This window comes from Aquarana catesbeiana, linkage group LG02 (genome assembly GCF_042186555.1).
Source record: "Aquarana catesbeiana isolate 2022-GZ linkage group LG02, ASM4218655v1, whole genome shotgun sequence".
Lineage (NCBI taxonomy): Eukaryota > Metazoa > Chordata > Amphibia > Anura > Ranidae > Aquarana > Aquarana catesbeiana.
The window spans coordinates 264,879,342-264,896,228 of NC_133325.1; the positions used below are offsets into that span (position 1 = coordinate 264,879,342).

The 16,887-nt window shown below is 42.8% G+C and overlaps 1 protein-coding gene across 1 annotated transcript in view; it reads right to left on the reverse strand.

Annotated features, from left to right (window-relative positions):
- Positions 1–16,887, reverse strand: part of ABCC4 (ATP binding cassette subfamily C member 4 (PEL blood group)) — a 627,509-nt gene that overhangs the window by 144,295 nt on the left and 466,327 nt on the right. Inside the window, exons 25-26 of the mRNA XM_073614376.1 lie at positions 11,187–11,378; positions 7,700–7,855 (exon numbers count right to left, since the gene is read on the reverse strand). Of these exons, the coding sequence (XP_073470477.1) occupies positions 7,700–7,855; positions 11,187–11,378 (348 nt within the window). The remainder of the gene's footprint in view (positions 1–7,699; positions 7,856–11,186; positions 11,379–16,887) is intronic.

The following is a 16,887-nucleotide window of genomic DNA, read 5'->3' on the forward strand; positions in this document are numbered from 1 at the left end:
CCTGATGGAAGTATCACCAAAGCCTTACAAGGCCTACAAATGCTATCTGAAGAATTAGCTGAGAACTCTGGTGTAGAGAACCCCCTGACAGGACTTTTCGAAAAATGGTTTGGTAAATGGGGTGATCTTGCAAAAAGTTTGCTTATCTCTATTGTCATGGTAGCCGCAGTTCTTACATTGTGTGGATGTTGCTGCATTCCCTGTATTAGGGGAATTCTTCAAAGACTGATTGACACATCTTTAACAAAAACTATGCTCCTCCAGAGCGACACGGAACTATACTCGGAACCTGATGATGAATTTACAACTCTCGCTAAGGACTCATCTGTCTAAATGATAAAACCTGGTAAAATAAAATAACCTTGATATTTGAAGTATTGACATTATGAGTATAAAAGGGGGGAGATGTTAGAGAAATTATACTTTAAATGTCAGTTATGAAAGACGCCATTTTGATTATCATGGCCTAGAAACAAGCTATAGTGATAATATGGAGTCAGCAATATATATATACTCAGCAATATAATATGCTTAGATGTGCAGTTTTGAATATATCCTGTATTTTTGTGTTGACTTGGGGAGTTTTCAAGTCAGTATCCTGTAAGCATTGTTATATGAAGATAACAGTCTGTAACAGACACTTCCACCTTTCCTGTTCTGTCCAGAATAAAGTTTTAAATACATGAGACTGGGCATGTTTTAAGACAGGAAAGGGGGGTGTCCTGGGCTTATAAAAAACATGTACCACAGTATTTTCCTTAGAAATGATGAAGGCTGCATGAACGTGTAATTCATTTCTCTTGCATATGCAATAAATATTACCTTGATGCGTGAGGACGGTCTGAGACGGTGAATTATTTCCCTAACAAGTACATAATATCATTAAAAGATCCAGAGTATCTGGAGAAATCTCTGTGCACAACAGGTAAGGCCAAAACGCAATATTGGATGTCCAAGATCAACTCAAATTTAAAATAAAGAACTTTGAAGCAAAATAAGGATCAGTGCCCATCAATGCAGCCTCACCATTGCCCATCTGCAGCCTGATCAATGCCATCTGCAGCCTCACAATTGCCCATCAAAGCAGCTTGATCAATGCCCACCTGCAGCCTCACAACTGCCCATCAATGCAGCCTGATCAATGCCCATCTACAGCCTCACAATTGCCCATCAATGCAGCTTGATCAATGCCCATCTCAGCCTGATCAATGCCCATATGCAGCCTCACCATTGCCATGAATGCAACCTGATCAATGCCCATCTGCAGCCTCAGAGGGGACAGGGAGGGAGGCAGGATGAGCGCCATCAGATTACATACAGGGAGACTCTCCTGTTTACTTGGCGGCCTCTTTAATACAAAGTCCCGCCTCCTGGACCGGCTTCTATGATAGACAGAACACTAGTCCAATGCCATCCCAGGAGATGGGACTTCCTATTAAAGAGGCCACTGAATAAACAGGAGATTCTCGCTGTTTGTAATCTAATGGCGCTCGTCACGCCCCCCCCTCATTCCCTCCTTGGCAGCCCAAATGGCAGTATCGGCATGTAGCCATAGTGTTGCAGCTAATAACAAACAATCCGCCAAATCACCCCACTGCCAGACTTCATACATCACTTCCAGAGACGATGAACAGTCTTTTGCGAGCTTTGTTTTTATTGGGGGGTACAACTTGGATAGGGATTAGGAATATGGAATGCCCATAGGATAAGTTATTGCCATCATATTTAAGGATTTAGTACATTCGGAATAAAGTTAGAGCCAAAAGATTGAATGTGCAAATTGAATTAAGTATGAATCCCTCCTGCATCTCCATGCAGACTGTTGCTCCTCCTGCGGCTCAAAATCCGCAGACTATTCCATCTAAGAGGTCTCTTACCATCCGACCGTGTGGTGGCAGAGACATCACTAATGACCGTGTAAAAGCCATGTTTTTAGATCTCTTTCACCTCCTGCCCATAACTTGATTCCTCCTATTCGCTTGGTTCCTCCTGCACAAACTTGAAGTTACTGTATTGAAATCGACACATCCTCTTCTATTGAATAGTAGGGGCCCACTCTGAATAAGCCTCTCTACTGTGGCTCTGGTTGCTCGCTGCAACTAGGCCTGAGGTCTGCAGAACCTCTCCCCGAAGGCCTAGTGGGTTAAAAGCATATCTTCTAGGAAATATGGACTACTGTTCCCAGCCAGCCCAACTTGCAAATCATGTGCCCGCAGGCAGCATCAACTTGACACAGATCCCCACAGTCTCTTTTCTGCTTCAGGACTCCCCATCATCCACCGTGTGTATTGATAAAGACTCCACTAGTGACCGTGTACTAGCCCCACTGTGGTAACACCCACCGACCTTCCAACAGCCCTAATGCCACGTACACATGAGCAGACTTTCCAGCATACTTGGTTCGGTGGACCAGAGTCCGCCGGACAATCCGACCGTGTGTAGGCTTCGGCTGACTTTTTTTCCCCCAAAAGTCACCCGGACCTAGATTTGAAACATGTTTTAAATCTTTCCGTCGGACTCAGTTCCTGACGGAAAGTCCGTTCGTCTGTATGCTGGTCCGACGGACCAGATACGACGCAAGGGCAGGGTATTGCATCTCGCACTCGCCGCAATAGGAAAAACAAATTTTCCTATTGCGGCGAACGCGGGGCATACCAGGCCCTTAGGTCTGGTATGGATTATAAAGGGAAGCCCCTACGCCGAAAAAACGGCGTGGGGTCCCCCCTAAAATCCATACCAGACCCCGATCCGAGCACGCAGCCCGGCCGGTCAGGAAAGGGGATGGGGACGAGCGAGCGCCCCCCCTCCTGAACTGTACCAGGCCACATGCCCTCAACATGGGGGTGAGTGCTTTGGGGGAGGGGGCACCCTGCGGGGCCCCCCACCCCAAAGCACCTTGTCCCCATGTTGATGAGGACAAGGGCCTCTTCCCGACAACCCTGGCCATTGGTTGTCGGGGTGTGCGGGCGGGGGGCTTATCGGAATCCGGGAGCCCCCTATAATAAGAGGGCCCCCAGATCCCAGCCCCCCACCCTATGTGAATGAGTATGGGGTACCCCTACCCATTTACCTAGGGAAAAAGTGTCAATAATAAAACACACTACACAGGTTTTTAAATTAATTTATTAAACAGCTCCGGGGGTCTTCCTCCGGCTTCGGGGGTCTTGCTCTGGCTTCGGGGGTCTTCTTCCGGCTTCGGGGGTCCCTCCGGTTCCTCTTCTCCCGGCGTCCGGTTGGTTCTTCTCTGCTCTCTCTGGCCTCTTCTCCCAGTGTTCCAGTTCTTCTGTTGGCTCCTCCGCTGTCTTCATGCCGCTCTTTTGCCAGCGGAGGTCCGGACTTCTGGGCTTCTTGTCTTCTTCCTTCTTCTCTTCTCCATATGTTGACACGACGCTCTCTCCGGCTGGACTGCTCTCTGAGCGCTCCGTTGTGACTTATATAGGCGGAGACCCCGCCCCCTTATGCCATCACAGTCCCTGGGCATGCTGGGACTGTGACTTTTTAGGGGGCGTGGTCAACATCACCTGCTGACCACGCCCCCTAAACTATCACAGTCCCAGCAGTCCCGGGGGGCCGGGATCTGGGGGCCCTCTTATTAAAGGGGGCTCCCGGATTCCGATAAGCCCCCCGCCCACAGACCCCGACAACCAACGGCAGGGCCCCCCCTCCCCAAAGCACCCACCCCCCACGTTGAGGGCATGCAGCCTGGTACGGTTCAGGAGGGGGGGCGTTTGCTCGTCCCTACCCCATTTCCTGAACGGCCGGGCTGCGTGCTCGGATCGGGGTCTGGTATGGATTTTAGGGGGGACCCCACGCCATTTTTTCGGCATAGGGGCTTCCCTATATAATCCATACCAGACCTAAGGGCCTGGTATGACCCGCGACGGGGCTCGCAAGGTGTCAATCTCGCCGATAAAAGCAGCAAGATTGACTTCCTTTTCTAGTCCCGTCGTACCCGAGTCACGTTCAAAATGAACGGACTTGTCCGTGTGTGGGCAAGTCTGTTCATTCTGAAAGTCCGCCGTAACTCCGGCGAAAGTCCGTCGGAAAGACGGGCGGACCTAGCCTGCCGGAAAGTCCGGTCGTGTGTAGGCAAGTCCGTCCCTTCAGGTAGTCCGCCGGAAAGTCCGGCGGAAAGACCATCGGACCAAGTCTGCTGCAAAGTCCGCTCGTGTGTATGAGGCATGAGTCCTTGATGAGGAACTTTGACTGGATCATGTGTACCAACAGTTTCACCTGCCCCTCTGCTCCAGGAGTTCCCTACCATCTGACCGTGTGATGGCAGAGACATTGCCAATGACTGTGTAGAAGCAATGTTCCCTCACAGCTCTCCCCGGGCCTTCTCCTGCGATCGGCGCACCCCCCCAGATGAGGATGGCCTCCTGCGACTGTCTAACATGCCATTCCTCACTTCACCCAGCCGACTCTGCCTCCCAGTGGAAAATCACCTCAGCTTATATATGAGTCCCGCCCCTGCCAATACCAACTGGGGATTGGTCAGGCCTCACACACAAGCTGCCTGCCACTCCAGTTCCATGCCCAGCCCCTTTTCTAGAACATTCTCCTCAGAAACAGGGGAGGTGCCTCAGAACTGATGTGTAGGTGGTCACACCCACATCAAAACAGACAGGCCTAGCATGCAGCATAGGCCTGCCTAAATTTGCCTGTGCTGGATAACCTAGTAAAATGAACCTTACTAGCACCTACCTATTGGTAGAGGGTGCTACAGGTGTATAATACGCACACACTATTTGCACCCGATTTTCAGGGTGAAAAAGTACGTGTTATACGCCAATAAATACAGTATCTGGGTTTCAGAGCAGCATATGCTTCCATCCAGACGTCTCTTTTAGAGAAGGCCTTGCATATTTCAGCAGAACAATGCTAAACTGCATACTGCATCTATGACAACGGCATGGCTTTGTAGTAGAAGAGTCCAGGTGCCTAACTGGCCTGCCTGCAGTCCAGACCTTTCACCAGATGAAATCATTTGGCACATCTTGAAACAAAACAAACAACTAAGAAGACCCAGGACTTTTGAGCAGATAGAGTTGTATATCCACCCATGCCACCAATTTCAAAGTTACCTTATATTTTTCTTAAAATAGTACATTTTCCTAGTTTAAACATTTGGTATATTTTTTATTGCGGGTTTATGAGATTTGCAAATCATTGCATTATGTTTTTGTAGATTTTACACAGCTTCCCAATTTTTCTGGAATTGGGGTTGTAGACAAACTCCTATACAGGGGGTCCCCTACTTACAAACATCCGACTTACAAACGACTCCTACTTACAAACGGAGGGAGACAACAGGAAGTGAGATGAAATCTACCCCTAGGAAGGGAAATTCACTCCTGTAAGAGTTAATATGGGTAAAAGGTGTCTCCACTGATGCTTTATCGCCAATCCTTGTTTTCCTAATAACCCCAAATTTTCAAAATCCAATTGTCATTGGGACAGAAAGTGAGGTGAAATCTTCTGAACAGGGGCACAGACAGCAAAACAAATGTTACAGGGGTGATAACCCTTCCCTATGCTATCTACAAAACTTAAAAATAGATTTTTTGGCTGGAGCTACACTTAAAAAATTTACCTGTTCCGACTTACAAACAGATTCAACTTAAGAACAAACCTAAAGTCTCTATCTTGTTTGTAACCCGGGGACCGCCTGTATTCTGAAAACAGGTTCTCTTTATGCCAATTATTAACATAGCTTGATGTACCTCTAATTAGATACAAACTTCCATGGCAGGACTGAATCTGATTGGCACCTTAGAGGGACTTCTTAGTACTGGCAGCCACACATAAGACTTTCTGTATGCAGGAGACAGCAAAGAGTCTACAGTAGGTGAGTTTGAAAATAAGTCCCCTGATGGGGCTGTGGATGGGGGAATCAGCTACTACTGCTGGTTGAACAAAAAAATATATATTTATAGCCTGCCTAACTAAAAGTATGTACCTCTGTACAGACATAGAAAAGAGTCTGCAGGCACCTGGCATTGCACTCGCAATCCACTGCTCACAATGCTTTGCAGGCTCTTTTGCAAAAAAATAAATCCACATTTTTTTTCTGCAAATATACAGTATGTTAATTCATTTTATTTATTTTTTGCAAAAGGTGGATTAAAGCTCACCATATGCTATACCAGTGATGGTGAACCTTGGCTCCCCAGATATTTTCGAACTACATTTTCCATGATACTCAACTACACTGCAGAGTGCATGAGCATCGTGGGAAATGTAGTTCCAAAACATCTGGGGTGCCAAGGTTCACCATCACTGCGATATACAATCTGATTGTGCAATATCCTTTAGATCTACCATCCACTACGTAGTGCAAGGGCATGCCCAACTGGATACTAACTGAATAGATTTATTGGGTAGATCTGATGTCACGCACTGCACAGCTCAGAGAGAAAAGCTGAGTGTAATCTGCAACCTGAGCAGAGGAAAGAGACACCCCTCTATACAATCTCATAGGGAAACAACTGAGGTTGTCAATCACAGGTTGTGTGCTGGAGTTCCTCTCCCATGTCCCCTTCAATCCCTTGGAGTCAGTGCACACTGTCAGATAAAGGAACCAGACTGCAGACAGAAATCACACTCTGTGCTTTGGATTGATGCAAGTACACACTATATAAGACCATGCTTCTTTCATTTTTTATGTTAGATGTTTACAACCACTTTATTCATTTTATAATTTAAATAGTGCAGGCAAATATTCATTATATTTTACATATTAGCAATCTGCCTATGAATACCAATATATAGTTTATATAGGATTCTAGGGGGTCTAAACCTATGGGTGTTTTAAGGTATCATAAAACGCAGTTTGACGCAGTATACTTTACGAATGGGTTCATTCATGCTGGCACAAGTAGTATAGATATCACTCACCTACATGGTGTGCAAAGATTACCATGCACACATAACTCAAGATATCCTTGAAGCATATCCTAGAGGACCGAAATATCCAGGAAAGTAATGCTTGCATTTACCAAAGTGCACTACAATGCTAGCTTACTCTATGGGGTTGATTTACTAAAAGAAAATAGACTTCACTTTGCAAAGGAAGCTGCACTCTGTGAGGCATTTTTCCTCTAGAGCTTAGTAAATGTGGAGACATTTTACTTGAAAATGATTGGATGATGAAAGTCAATAAAGCTTAACCTCATTCACTAAGCACTTGGGAAAATTCCCAATGCGAAGAGAAATAGAGCAACCTCAACTCGCTACAGGTATTGATACCAAATATCCTGCCCAGACTGATGCAGCACATAAACTAAGTACACAGTATCGGGGGGCTGAGTCGATTGTTCTGACTTGGATGCACATGTAAAAACTGAGTTTGGTCAGTATTAAAAGTGTAAAAAGGCAATAAACGTAAAATGAAGCTAAACCCTTTAATCCTTTACAGTCAAGGAAGCTGCAATTTAAGCCTCTGTTTGATCTGCAGTTGCAATGGTGCTGTACATGTGATCGGTTATGACAACAGCCATTTGATGGCTTGAAAGTTCAGTTGAGAGTACAAGCAACTGTGATAGTTATTCAGGGCATTCACCACATGTAAATCAATTGGTTTAGTTACACTTCCCTTTAATGCAAACTACTTTCTTAGTTGTTTGATATTGAGACCTAATCAGGTAAAAAGCAAATGAAAAAAAAAGAAAAAACCTACCTACTCATAATTAAATCATACCTGGGGTATTATAGACATCTTCTTCCTCAAATCATGCAAGCCAATTTCAGATGTTAATATTTTATCAATCCAAATTTTTCCTTCAGGTTCAGCAAGACGAAAAAGAGCTGAGATAAGGGAACTCTTTCCAGCTCCCGTTCTTCCTACTATTCCAACCTGTAAATCAAACACATTGTTTTGGCAATCTACATTTTAACCATTCAATTCATAAATATACAGTGATCAGCATAAATGGGTACACCCCTTTTGAAAAGTAAGATTTTAATCACTATCTCAGTGAACACAAGAACAATTTCCCAAATTCTGGCAAAACTGAGTTTTATAGAACATTTGTTTAGCTTATTACATGAAAGTAAGGTTAATAATATAACTCAGATTACAAAATCTTCAGTTTTACTCAAAATGAGTTGATGCAAATATGAATGCAACAAAACTTCTACTAGTGTAGTAAAAATCTAGTATTTTGTATGACCTCCATGATTTGTAAGGACAGCACCAAGTCTTCTAGGCATTAAATGAACAAGTTGGCGGCGTATTACAACATCTCTTTTTCCATTCGTCAAGAATGACTTCTTTTAGAGCCTGGATGCTGGATGGAGAGTGATGCTCAATTTGTCTCTTCAGAATTCCCCATAGGTGTTCAATTGGGTTCAGATCGGGAGACATACTTGGCCACTATGTGGCCTTAGATGTGTGTTTTGGATCATTGTCATGTTGGAAAAGTGCATGGTGACCAAGGGCACGGAGTGATGGTAGCATTTTTTCTTTCAATATAGAGTAGTACATCTGTAAATTCATGATACCATCAATGAAATGCAGCTCCCCAACATCAGCAGCACTCATGCAGCCCCACAGAAGGACACTGTAACCACCATGTTTCACTGTAGGCACCACGCATTTTTCTTTGTATTCTTCACCTTTACAACGCCATCAGTTCCAAAAACATTTATCTTGGTCTAATCACTCCAAAGTACAGAGTCCCAATAGTCTTCTTTTTCCGTATGGGCCCTGGCAAATTCTAGGCAGGCTTTTTTGTGCATGGGCTTTAGGAGAGGCTTCCTTTGTGGATGACACTCATGCATGCCATTCCTCTGCAGTCTATGCCATATTGGGTCACGAGAAACAATCACCCCAGTTTGGCTTTCTACTACTTTAGCTAACTGTTGCTGTTAATTTGCATGACGATTTTCTTCAACCCTTCTCATCAGAAGGCACTACTATCGAGGTGTTAACTTCCGTGAATGGCCTGGACATCTGTGAGATAGTTGCAGTTCCATCTTTGTTATATTTTTGTATCACTTTTGCTACAGTATTCTGACTGATAAGTAAAGTTTTGCTGATCTTCTTGTAGCCTTCATCTTTTTGTGTAAAGAGATTATTTTCTTTTTCAGGCCTTGCGACATTTCTCTTCCATGTGATGCCATTGCTGACAGTATAAAATGGAAGGGGTTTTCTTTGTTAAGTAATGTCCTTTTATAATAAACTGTCTGCTGGACACCTGTTTGATGAATAATTAGACTCACCTGTAGATGAATTCTTGTTAATTAGGATTTTGTTATCTAAAATTTAGCTTTGCTCCTTAGACTTTTATTGGGGGTATATTCATTTTTGCAACATGATTTTTAATTCATATTTTAGGAAAAATACTTTTTTTGTGTCTGCAAATCAACAAATCTCAGTTGAAATCAAAGGCCCGCATTTGTGGGAGTATTTTGTAGTATACTGACCCATAGAAAATGTTGATTCTGAATGGAAAGTAAAGGTTTTCCGACAAATCTGTTGAGGTGTACTCATATATGCTGAGCACTGTATTATAACTCTTACTTCAGGAAAATTCTCTCTGGACAGTGGGAAAACATATGCAGCTTGTGACCAGACCTAAGGGGAACTACTGCAAAAAAAGGGATCCTTATTACCTTATTTTTAATTTGTATTAAAAAAAAATCAATACAAATGAATTAAAACATTATCAATATTTTCCCCTTTCAATTATTCACTTGAAAGTCACTGGAGATATTGCTCTTTTTGGGTATACAGTAAGCCTTTAACATTTAGCTACACTAACAACAGTGAGAACACTTATGAAGGTATACAGTATGAACACCACCATCCTTCCCATATATGCCAGCAATGACTATAAATACATAAAATACTTACTCCAAAGACAGGACATCTCCATATAGTTTAATATTTTATGACAATACTCTGTTGCTGAAAGCTGCAATGGATTCATTTTGTATTAGAAAAATTCGAATGCACATATGCTCTATTATCACCGTGGCAGGCTGATGTTTTGAGATGACAACAATTTAGAGTGTGAATATTACTGACATTCCAAGAAAAGCTATAACTGTTTTCCCCACTAGTATATCCCTAAAGTCTTAAGGGATGGAGGAGTTCAAAGTATTTAAAAGTCTAAATAATAAATACTAGTCACAGAAGAAGAAGAATAGTGATGGTGTAAAATAACTGTTAAAGAACAACTCCAGGAAAAAAATAAATGTTTTTACACTGCGGGAAAACAAGAAGTTAGATGCAATGAGGTGTATACTACCTTCTGGAGCACTGTCTTTTTAAAATAATTTACTGTTTCACTGAGCACCGATAGTGTAGCCATTGCTATGCTTCCAGTGCTCTGACATTGTAGGTACCTAAAAAAATGATTCCCTTCTGGCTTAGTTGATGGTTATATCTGGTGGGTGCCATGTGACATCCCAGCTGAGTGTTCTCGAGTCCAAGTAATGCCTTCTTGTTTATTGTCTGTTGTTGTTTGCTATAAGGCCAACAGCAAGAATGTGTGTATTGTTGGACCAGCTTGAGTCCTAACAGTTCTGCTAGCTAAGGAATATAAGACATATATGAAGGGTCCTTTTTCAAATTTGGGCCCAATATATACTATGCTCATTGGGCAGTAAAGTATACCAGGTGCGTCTATTAAATAAGGAGACTTAAGTTTAAAAATTGAACAAGTCAATTTGAAATTTTTAGTAAAATTGCACAAAACACCAACAGAATGTTTTCAAATGCTTACTACAGTTTATGGGAATGACGGCCTGTCTTGTGCGCGTGTGTTTGAGTGGCACAAAAGATTCAGCAAGGGATGTGAGAATGAATTCCCAAAAGTTAAACCAGTGCTTCAAGGGACACGTTTTGAGTCAGTATATGCTGTAAAGAAGAAGACGGCAGATGTGTTGAAACAGCTGACAGAAATAGATTTTCTCCATGCCTTTGACCAGTGGAAAACAAGACTGCAGCAATGTATTAGTGCAAATGGGGAATATATTGAAGGGGACAAGCATTACATTTGTAATACATATAAATAAAGGTGAGTTATTTCATCAGTCTCGTTATTTAATAGACACACCTCGTATAGCACAATAACTTTTTGTGGCAAGCAGGAGACATTTCAAAGACAAAGTTACAAATCAATTATCAATGCTTAATTATTAGAATTGTCTCCCCCAGCATTAGGATGTTGACAAAATACCTTTTCCTTTGGTCGAATTAGGGCAGTTAAATGTCTCAGAACCAACGGGCCATCCAAACTGTAGGCGAAATTGACATTTTCAAATGCTATCATACCCTTGCTTGGCCAATCAAATGGTGGACGTCTTTTAGATTCCCACTCAGCTTCCTTTTCCAACTGAGTATACTCCATGACTCGTTCAACTGAGATCATCTGCAATAAATAAATAATGTACATTATATCAGGTTACATCAGTATTACTATTAGGGTTGAATCTGTGTTAAGACCCTATGATCATTGCTGTAATGCAATTCACCCTTAGCAGCCACCTTGAGGACACTTTGTATGTGTGACCTGGTAGTTGGTTGTCCCCTAGGAACTTAAAGCCCAAGTGATTTGATAGAAATACTCAGACAGATACCGTACTAACAGCCTCCATTATTATAGTGTAACCTCAACTCTGCGGTTACACCGATCAGCCATAACATTATGACCACTGACAGGTAAAGTGAATAACAATGATTATCTCGTTATAATGGCACCTGATAGTGGGTGAGATATCTTAGACAGCAAGTGAACATGTTGTACCTAAAGTTGATGTGTTGAAAGCAGGAAAAAAAAGGGAAAAAAGGGCAAGCTTAGAGATTTGAGTGACTTTAACAAGGACTAAATTGTAATGGCTAGATGGCTGGGTCAGAGCATCTCCAAAATTGCAGCTCTTGTGGGATGGTCCCGGTTTGCCGTGGTCAGGACCCACCAAAAGTGGTCCTAAGAAGGGAAATCAATGAACTGGCGACAGGGTCATGAGCGGCCAGGGCTCACTGATGCACAAAGGGGGCGAAGGCTGGTCCATGTAGTCTGATCTAATAGAAGAGCTATTGTAGCTCAAATTGCTGAAAGAGGTAATGCTGGTTTTGATATAAAGGTGTCAGAACACACAGTGCATCAGTTTTTTGTTTAGGGGGTTTCTTAACTCAATTATAGAAAATAGTTTAGAAGAAACCTCACTTGAGAGTAAGGGTTGGAAACCCTTGCCACATCCCATATACAGAAATTTGCAAAAGGGAATTGCCCCAGGGATAATATGGGCATGGGAGGTAAAACCAGACCATACAGAGAGTATATATAAAGTACAAAATTTATTAGAGAAACATATAAATATACACTAAAAAAGATCCGGCCATATGAACCTAACATAAAAAGAAATGAACAAGTACATTGTGGTAGGTATTTTTACCAAAAACTCCATAGAAAACTAATGTGAAAAAAACAAACTTATTGTACCCCTTGGGAACGGCCCTCCACATTGATAAGTGGAAGTCCACCAAAAGATAAGGGTGATGCTCAGAACATCCAAAAATGATGAACACTCAGTAGTGCTCACCTTTCCAGTTTTTCAATATCCTATGTTGCAAAGATGTAGGGCATGTATGCCTTCAAGGCTGTGTAGCAAAAGTGATTGCATACTGTTAACACATTTTGATCGACTACAGGTCTAGACCTCATGTGTATATTAGTAAATCTTTGCTGTTTATCATCTGTGTCATTTACCATTGTTTTTATAGGCATGTTTGCATATTTTGTGTATGTTTATATGTTTCTCTAATAAATTTTATACTTTTTATATGCTCTCTGTATGGTCTGGTTTTACCTCCCATGCCCATATTATCCCTGGGGCAATTCCCTTTTGCTTAACTCATAGTGCCAAAACAGTGAGTTTACTCCACGCCAGATATAGTTTTCAGGGCTTTCCTGCCCACCTTTGTTTAAAAGAAAGTAAAAATTCCTACAGGTATGTCTTTTCCCACACAGGGGGTTCTCACCATCACTATGAATCAAACAAAACAATTAGCCTCATGGCTCTCTTGTGGCAGCTTTACTGCTCCGAATACCTCTTCAGGATCCTCCTGTCCATTAGTACCTTTTGGTCCTCCTAACTTCCTAGCTGCTCAATAAGAAGAGGGGGGTTGGGACTTTGAGTGAGATGTGTGTTTGCATAATTGAAAATTATTCCACAATTTTACAAAAGTTTATTCATAAATTGCACATGAGACATGGTACATTGCAAATATGAGGAGCTGATGTGCATAATTGACAACAATTAAAATTCCATTATTACACATGATGAATGAAATCCATGTATAGGATGGGATGTAAATGCATATTTGGTAAAAAAAACTGCATTTAAAAGCTTGATGCGTTTCGTGGATAAAGTTCCACTTCTTCAGAAGAAAATGCAGAATGCATATCTACAAAGAATATGAAAGATATTCCAAGTGACTTAATTCAATAAAATGACGATAAAGGGGGAGGAAAAGGCCAGACACCCCAAAAATTACTTACATGTCAGCTCTGTAATAGGTCATGAAATGCTGAGAACTGGAAGTTGAGGAAGGCTGGAGAATGTCCCTGTTGGGAGCTGAGGGGACATGAATTTGCGGGCAGCCAAGGAGGACAACACCACACTCGAGGGGAGGAAAGGAGAAATTAAGGTTGTCTATGGTGAAATACATGATGGTGCCAGGGAGCAGCTCCAATATCTAAATCCTTGTCCATCACTGGGGGACTGGGTGGGCCTCCCTGGGTGCATCAGCATCACGCCCCACGCATAATGTCACCTCTTGGTGACACGGCGCCGGCTGCGTTGTTTCCACCTTTAGCGTACGTTGGGCATCCTCCCAGGCACTGGACGCTTCTGCATCAGCTGTCCTGGTGAGTATTCCCCACCCCAACACGCCCAGCTTGACGTTGGGAGTGTCATGCGTATCGGCCAGGGCGGATATACATTTCAGTCCTGTGGGAAGCAATAGTTTCCCATGTCATGCTGTACACCCTTTGGAACACACGTGCTAGCCTTAGCACCACCACCAGGTTTGCCAGGTACCCACCCTTTCACTTCCCTCTGAGTTATTTTTGTCCCTTGGTCTTTCTCTTCCCGCTGGGTTCAGTGATGGACAGGGATTTAGCTATTGGAGCTGCGCCCTGGCACCATCATGTATTTCACCATGGACACCCTTCATTTCTCCTTTCCTCCCCTCGAGTGTGGTATTTTCCTCCTTGGCTGCCCGCAAATTCATGTCCCCTCAGCTCCTGACAGGGACATTTTCCAGCCTTCCTCAACTTCCAGTTCTCAGCATTTCATGACCTATTACAGCGCTGATATGTAAGTAATTTTTGGGGTGTCTGGCTTTTTCCTCCCTCTTCATTCTCATTTTATTGATTTAAATAATTTGGAATATCTTTTATATTTTTTTAGATATGCATTCTGCATTTTCTTCTGAAGAAGTGGAACTTTATCCATGAAACGCGTCAAGATTTTAAATGCAGTTTTTTTACCAATTATGCATTTACATTCCATCCTATACATGGATTTAATTCATCATGTGTAATAATGGAATTTTGGTTGTTGTCAATTATGCACATCAGCTCGTCATATTTGCAATGTACCATGTCTCATGTACAATTTATGAATACATTTTTGTAATATTGTGGAATAATTTTCAATTGTGCAAACACACATCTCACTCAAAGTCCCAACCCCCCTCTCCTTATTAATCAACAGGGATGGAGGCGTATGCTCATTGGACCATATGCCTCATTCAAAGTCCCAAACCCACCCACTTTTTGAACTTCCTAGCTGCTCTGTCCCTCATGGACTCTCTCTCAGGCTCGGACCTTGATCTGTCCCGACCTGGACACCATGGTGCACACCCGCACCTCTCACGTTTCCCTTCACACACTAACCCCCTCGGGGGGTGGGGCTCTGAGCTCTGCCTCTGGCTCTCATACGAAGTCAGCACACACCTGTGCCATTAGCGTGCTTGCTTCTGACAAAATCTGGCATAAACCACCATTTTAAACAGTGACATGGGTTCAACCTGCCACAATAAATATATACACAAACACTATATTGCCAAAAATATTGGAATACCCCTCCAAATCATTGTATTCAGGTGTTCCAATCACCTCCATGGCCACAGATTTATAAAATCAAGCACCTAGCCATGCAGACTGCTTCTACATACATTTGTGAAATAATGGGTCGCTTAGTGAATTCAAGCATGGTACTGTGATCAGTTTCCACTTGTGCAATAAGTCCATCTGTGAAATTTCCTTGCTACTAGATATTCCACGGTCAACGGTTAATGGTATTATAACAAACCTGAAGCAACTGGGAACAACAACAACTCAGCTACAAAGTGGCTATGTAAAATGATAGCGCGGGGTCAGCGCATGCTGAAGCGCACAGAAGTTGCCAACTGTCTGCAGAGTCAATAGCTGCAGACCACCAAACTTCGTGTAACCTTCAGATTTGCACAACAACAGCGCATAAAGAGTTTAATAGAATGGGTTTCCATGGCCGAACAGCTGCATCCAAGCCTTGCATCAACAAGTAAAGTGCAAAGCACGCCACCATTGGACTCTAGAGAAGTGGAGACATGTTCTCTGGAGTGGCAAATCACGCTTCTCTGTCTGGCAATCCTGGGTTTGGCAGTTGCCATAAGAGCAACACTTGTCTGACTGCATTGTGCCAAGTGTAAAGTTTGGTGGAGGGGGGAGATTATGATGTGTGGTTGTTTTTCAGGGGTTTGGCTTGGCCCCTAGTTCCAGTGACGGGAACTCTTAGAGCATCAGCATACCAAGACATTTTGGACAATTTTATGCTCTCAACTTTGTGGGAACAGTTTGGGGATGGGCATCCTGTTCCAACATGACTGTGCCAAGTAGTATACAGAGCTAAAGTGAAAACAAAATTAGCAGTGAATGACAGCAGCGACTATGTGATATAATCATAGTAAAACATATATTAAACAAAAAAAGTTGTGCTATTCAATATATGAACCTAAAAAGGTATGATTTATAAAGTGACTCGATGTGAATTAATATCAGTGATTATACACAACAATAAAACATATTAAAATTAAAATGTCCATATAACAGCCACATGTGGTATATGGAAAAGAGAGGTGTTCAAGGAAGTTCCACCACCAAAGAACAGAGAGGTCCTCCTGTGACACCCATCACCTTATTAATGGGGATGCTTACCAGAAAGGGTGGACCACCTATTTCTAGAATGGTCATACACGTTTGCAGCCAACCTCTGCAGGGTAAGGCAAGTGATGAGGCCTTATATGGATCACTGGAGCATGCTGGTGTTCAGGGAATATATCCGATAGTATCAAACTCCCATAGGGATGTCCGGACCAATCTGGCACGTCTGGGGCCCCTCCAGGACTTCTTACTTGGTTGTACAATTCAACTGCAAGGCACAAGTTTGCTTTGCTGTGCATTGTCATGCAGACTTGTGCCATGCAGTTGAACTGTATAGCCAAGTAAGAAGTCCTGGCCTGCATAAAGTCCTGATCTCAACCCGATAGAACACCTTTTGGATGAATTAGATTGGAGACTGTGCGCCAGGCCTTCTCATCCAACATCAGTGCCTGACCTCACATATGCGCTTCTGGAAGAATGGTCATTCTCATGGACACACTCCTATACCTTGTGGATAGCCTTCCCAAAAGAGTTGAAGCTGTTATAGCTGCAAAGGGTAGGCCAACTCAATATCGAACACCAATGGACTAATACTGGGATGCCATTAAAGTTCATGCTCGTGTAAAGGCAGGCGCTCCAATACTTTTGGCAATATAGTGTATGTATATGTATATATTTTCAGTTGGTTATTATTTCGCTTAATATTCTGAATGTATAGTGTTGTGTATAT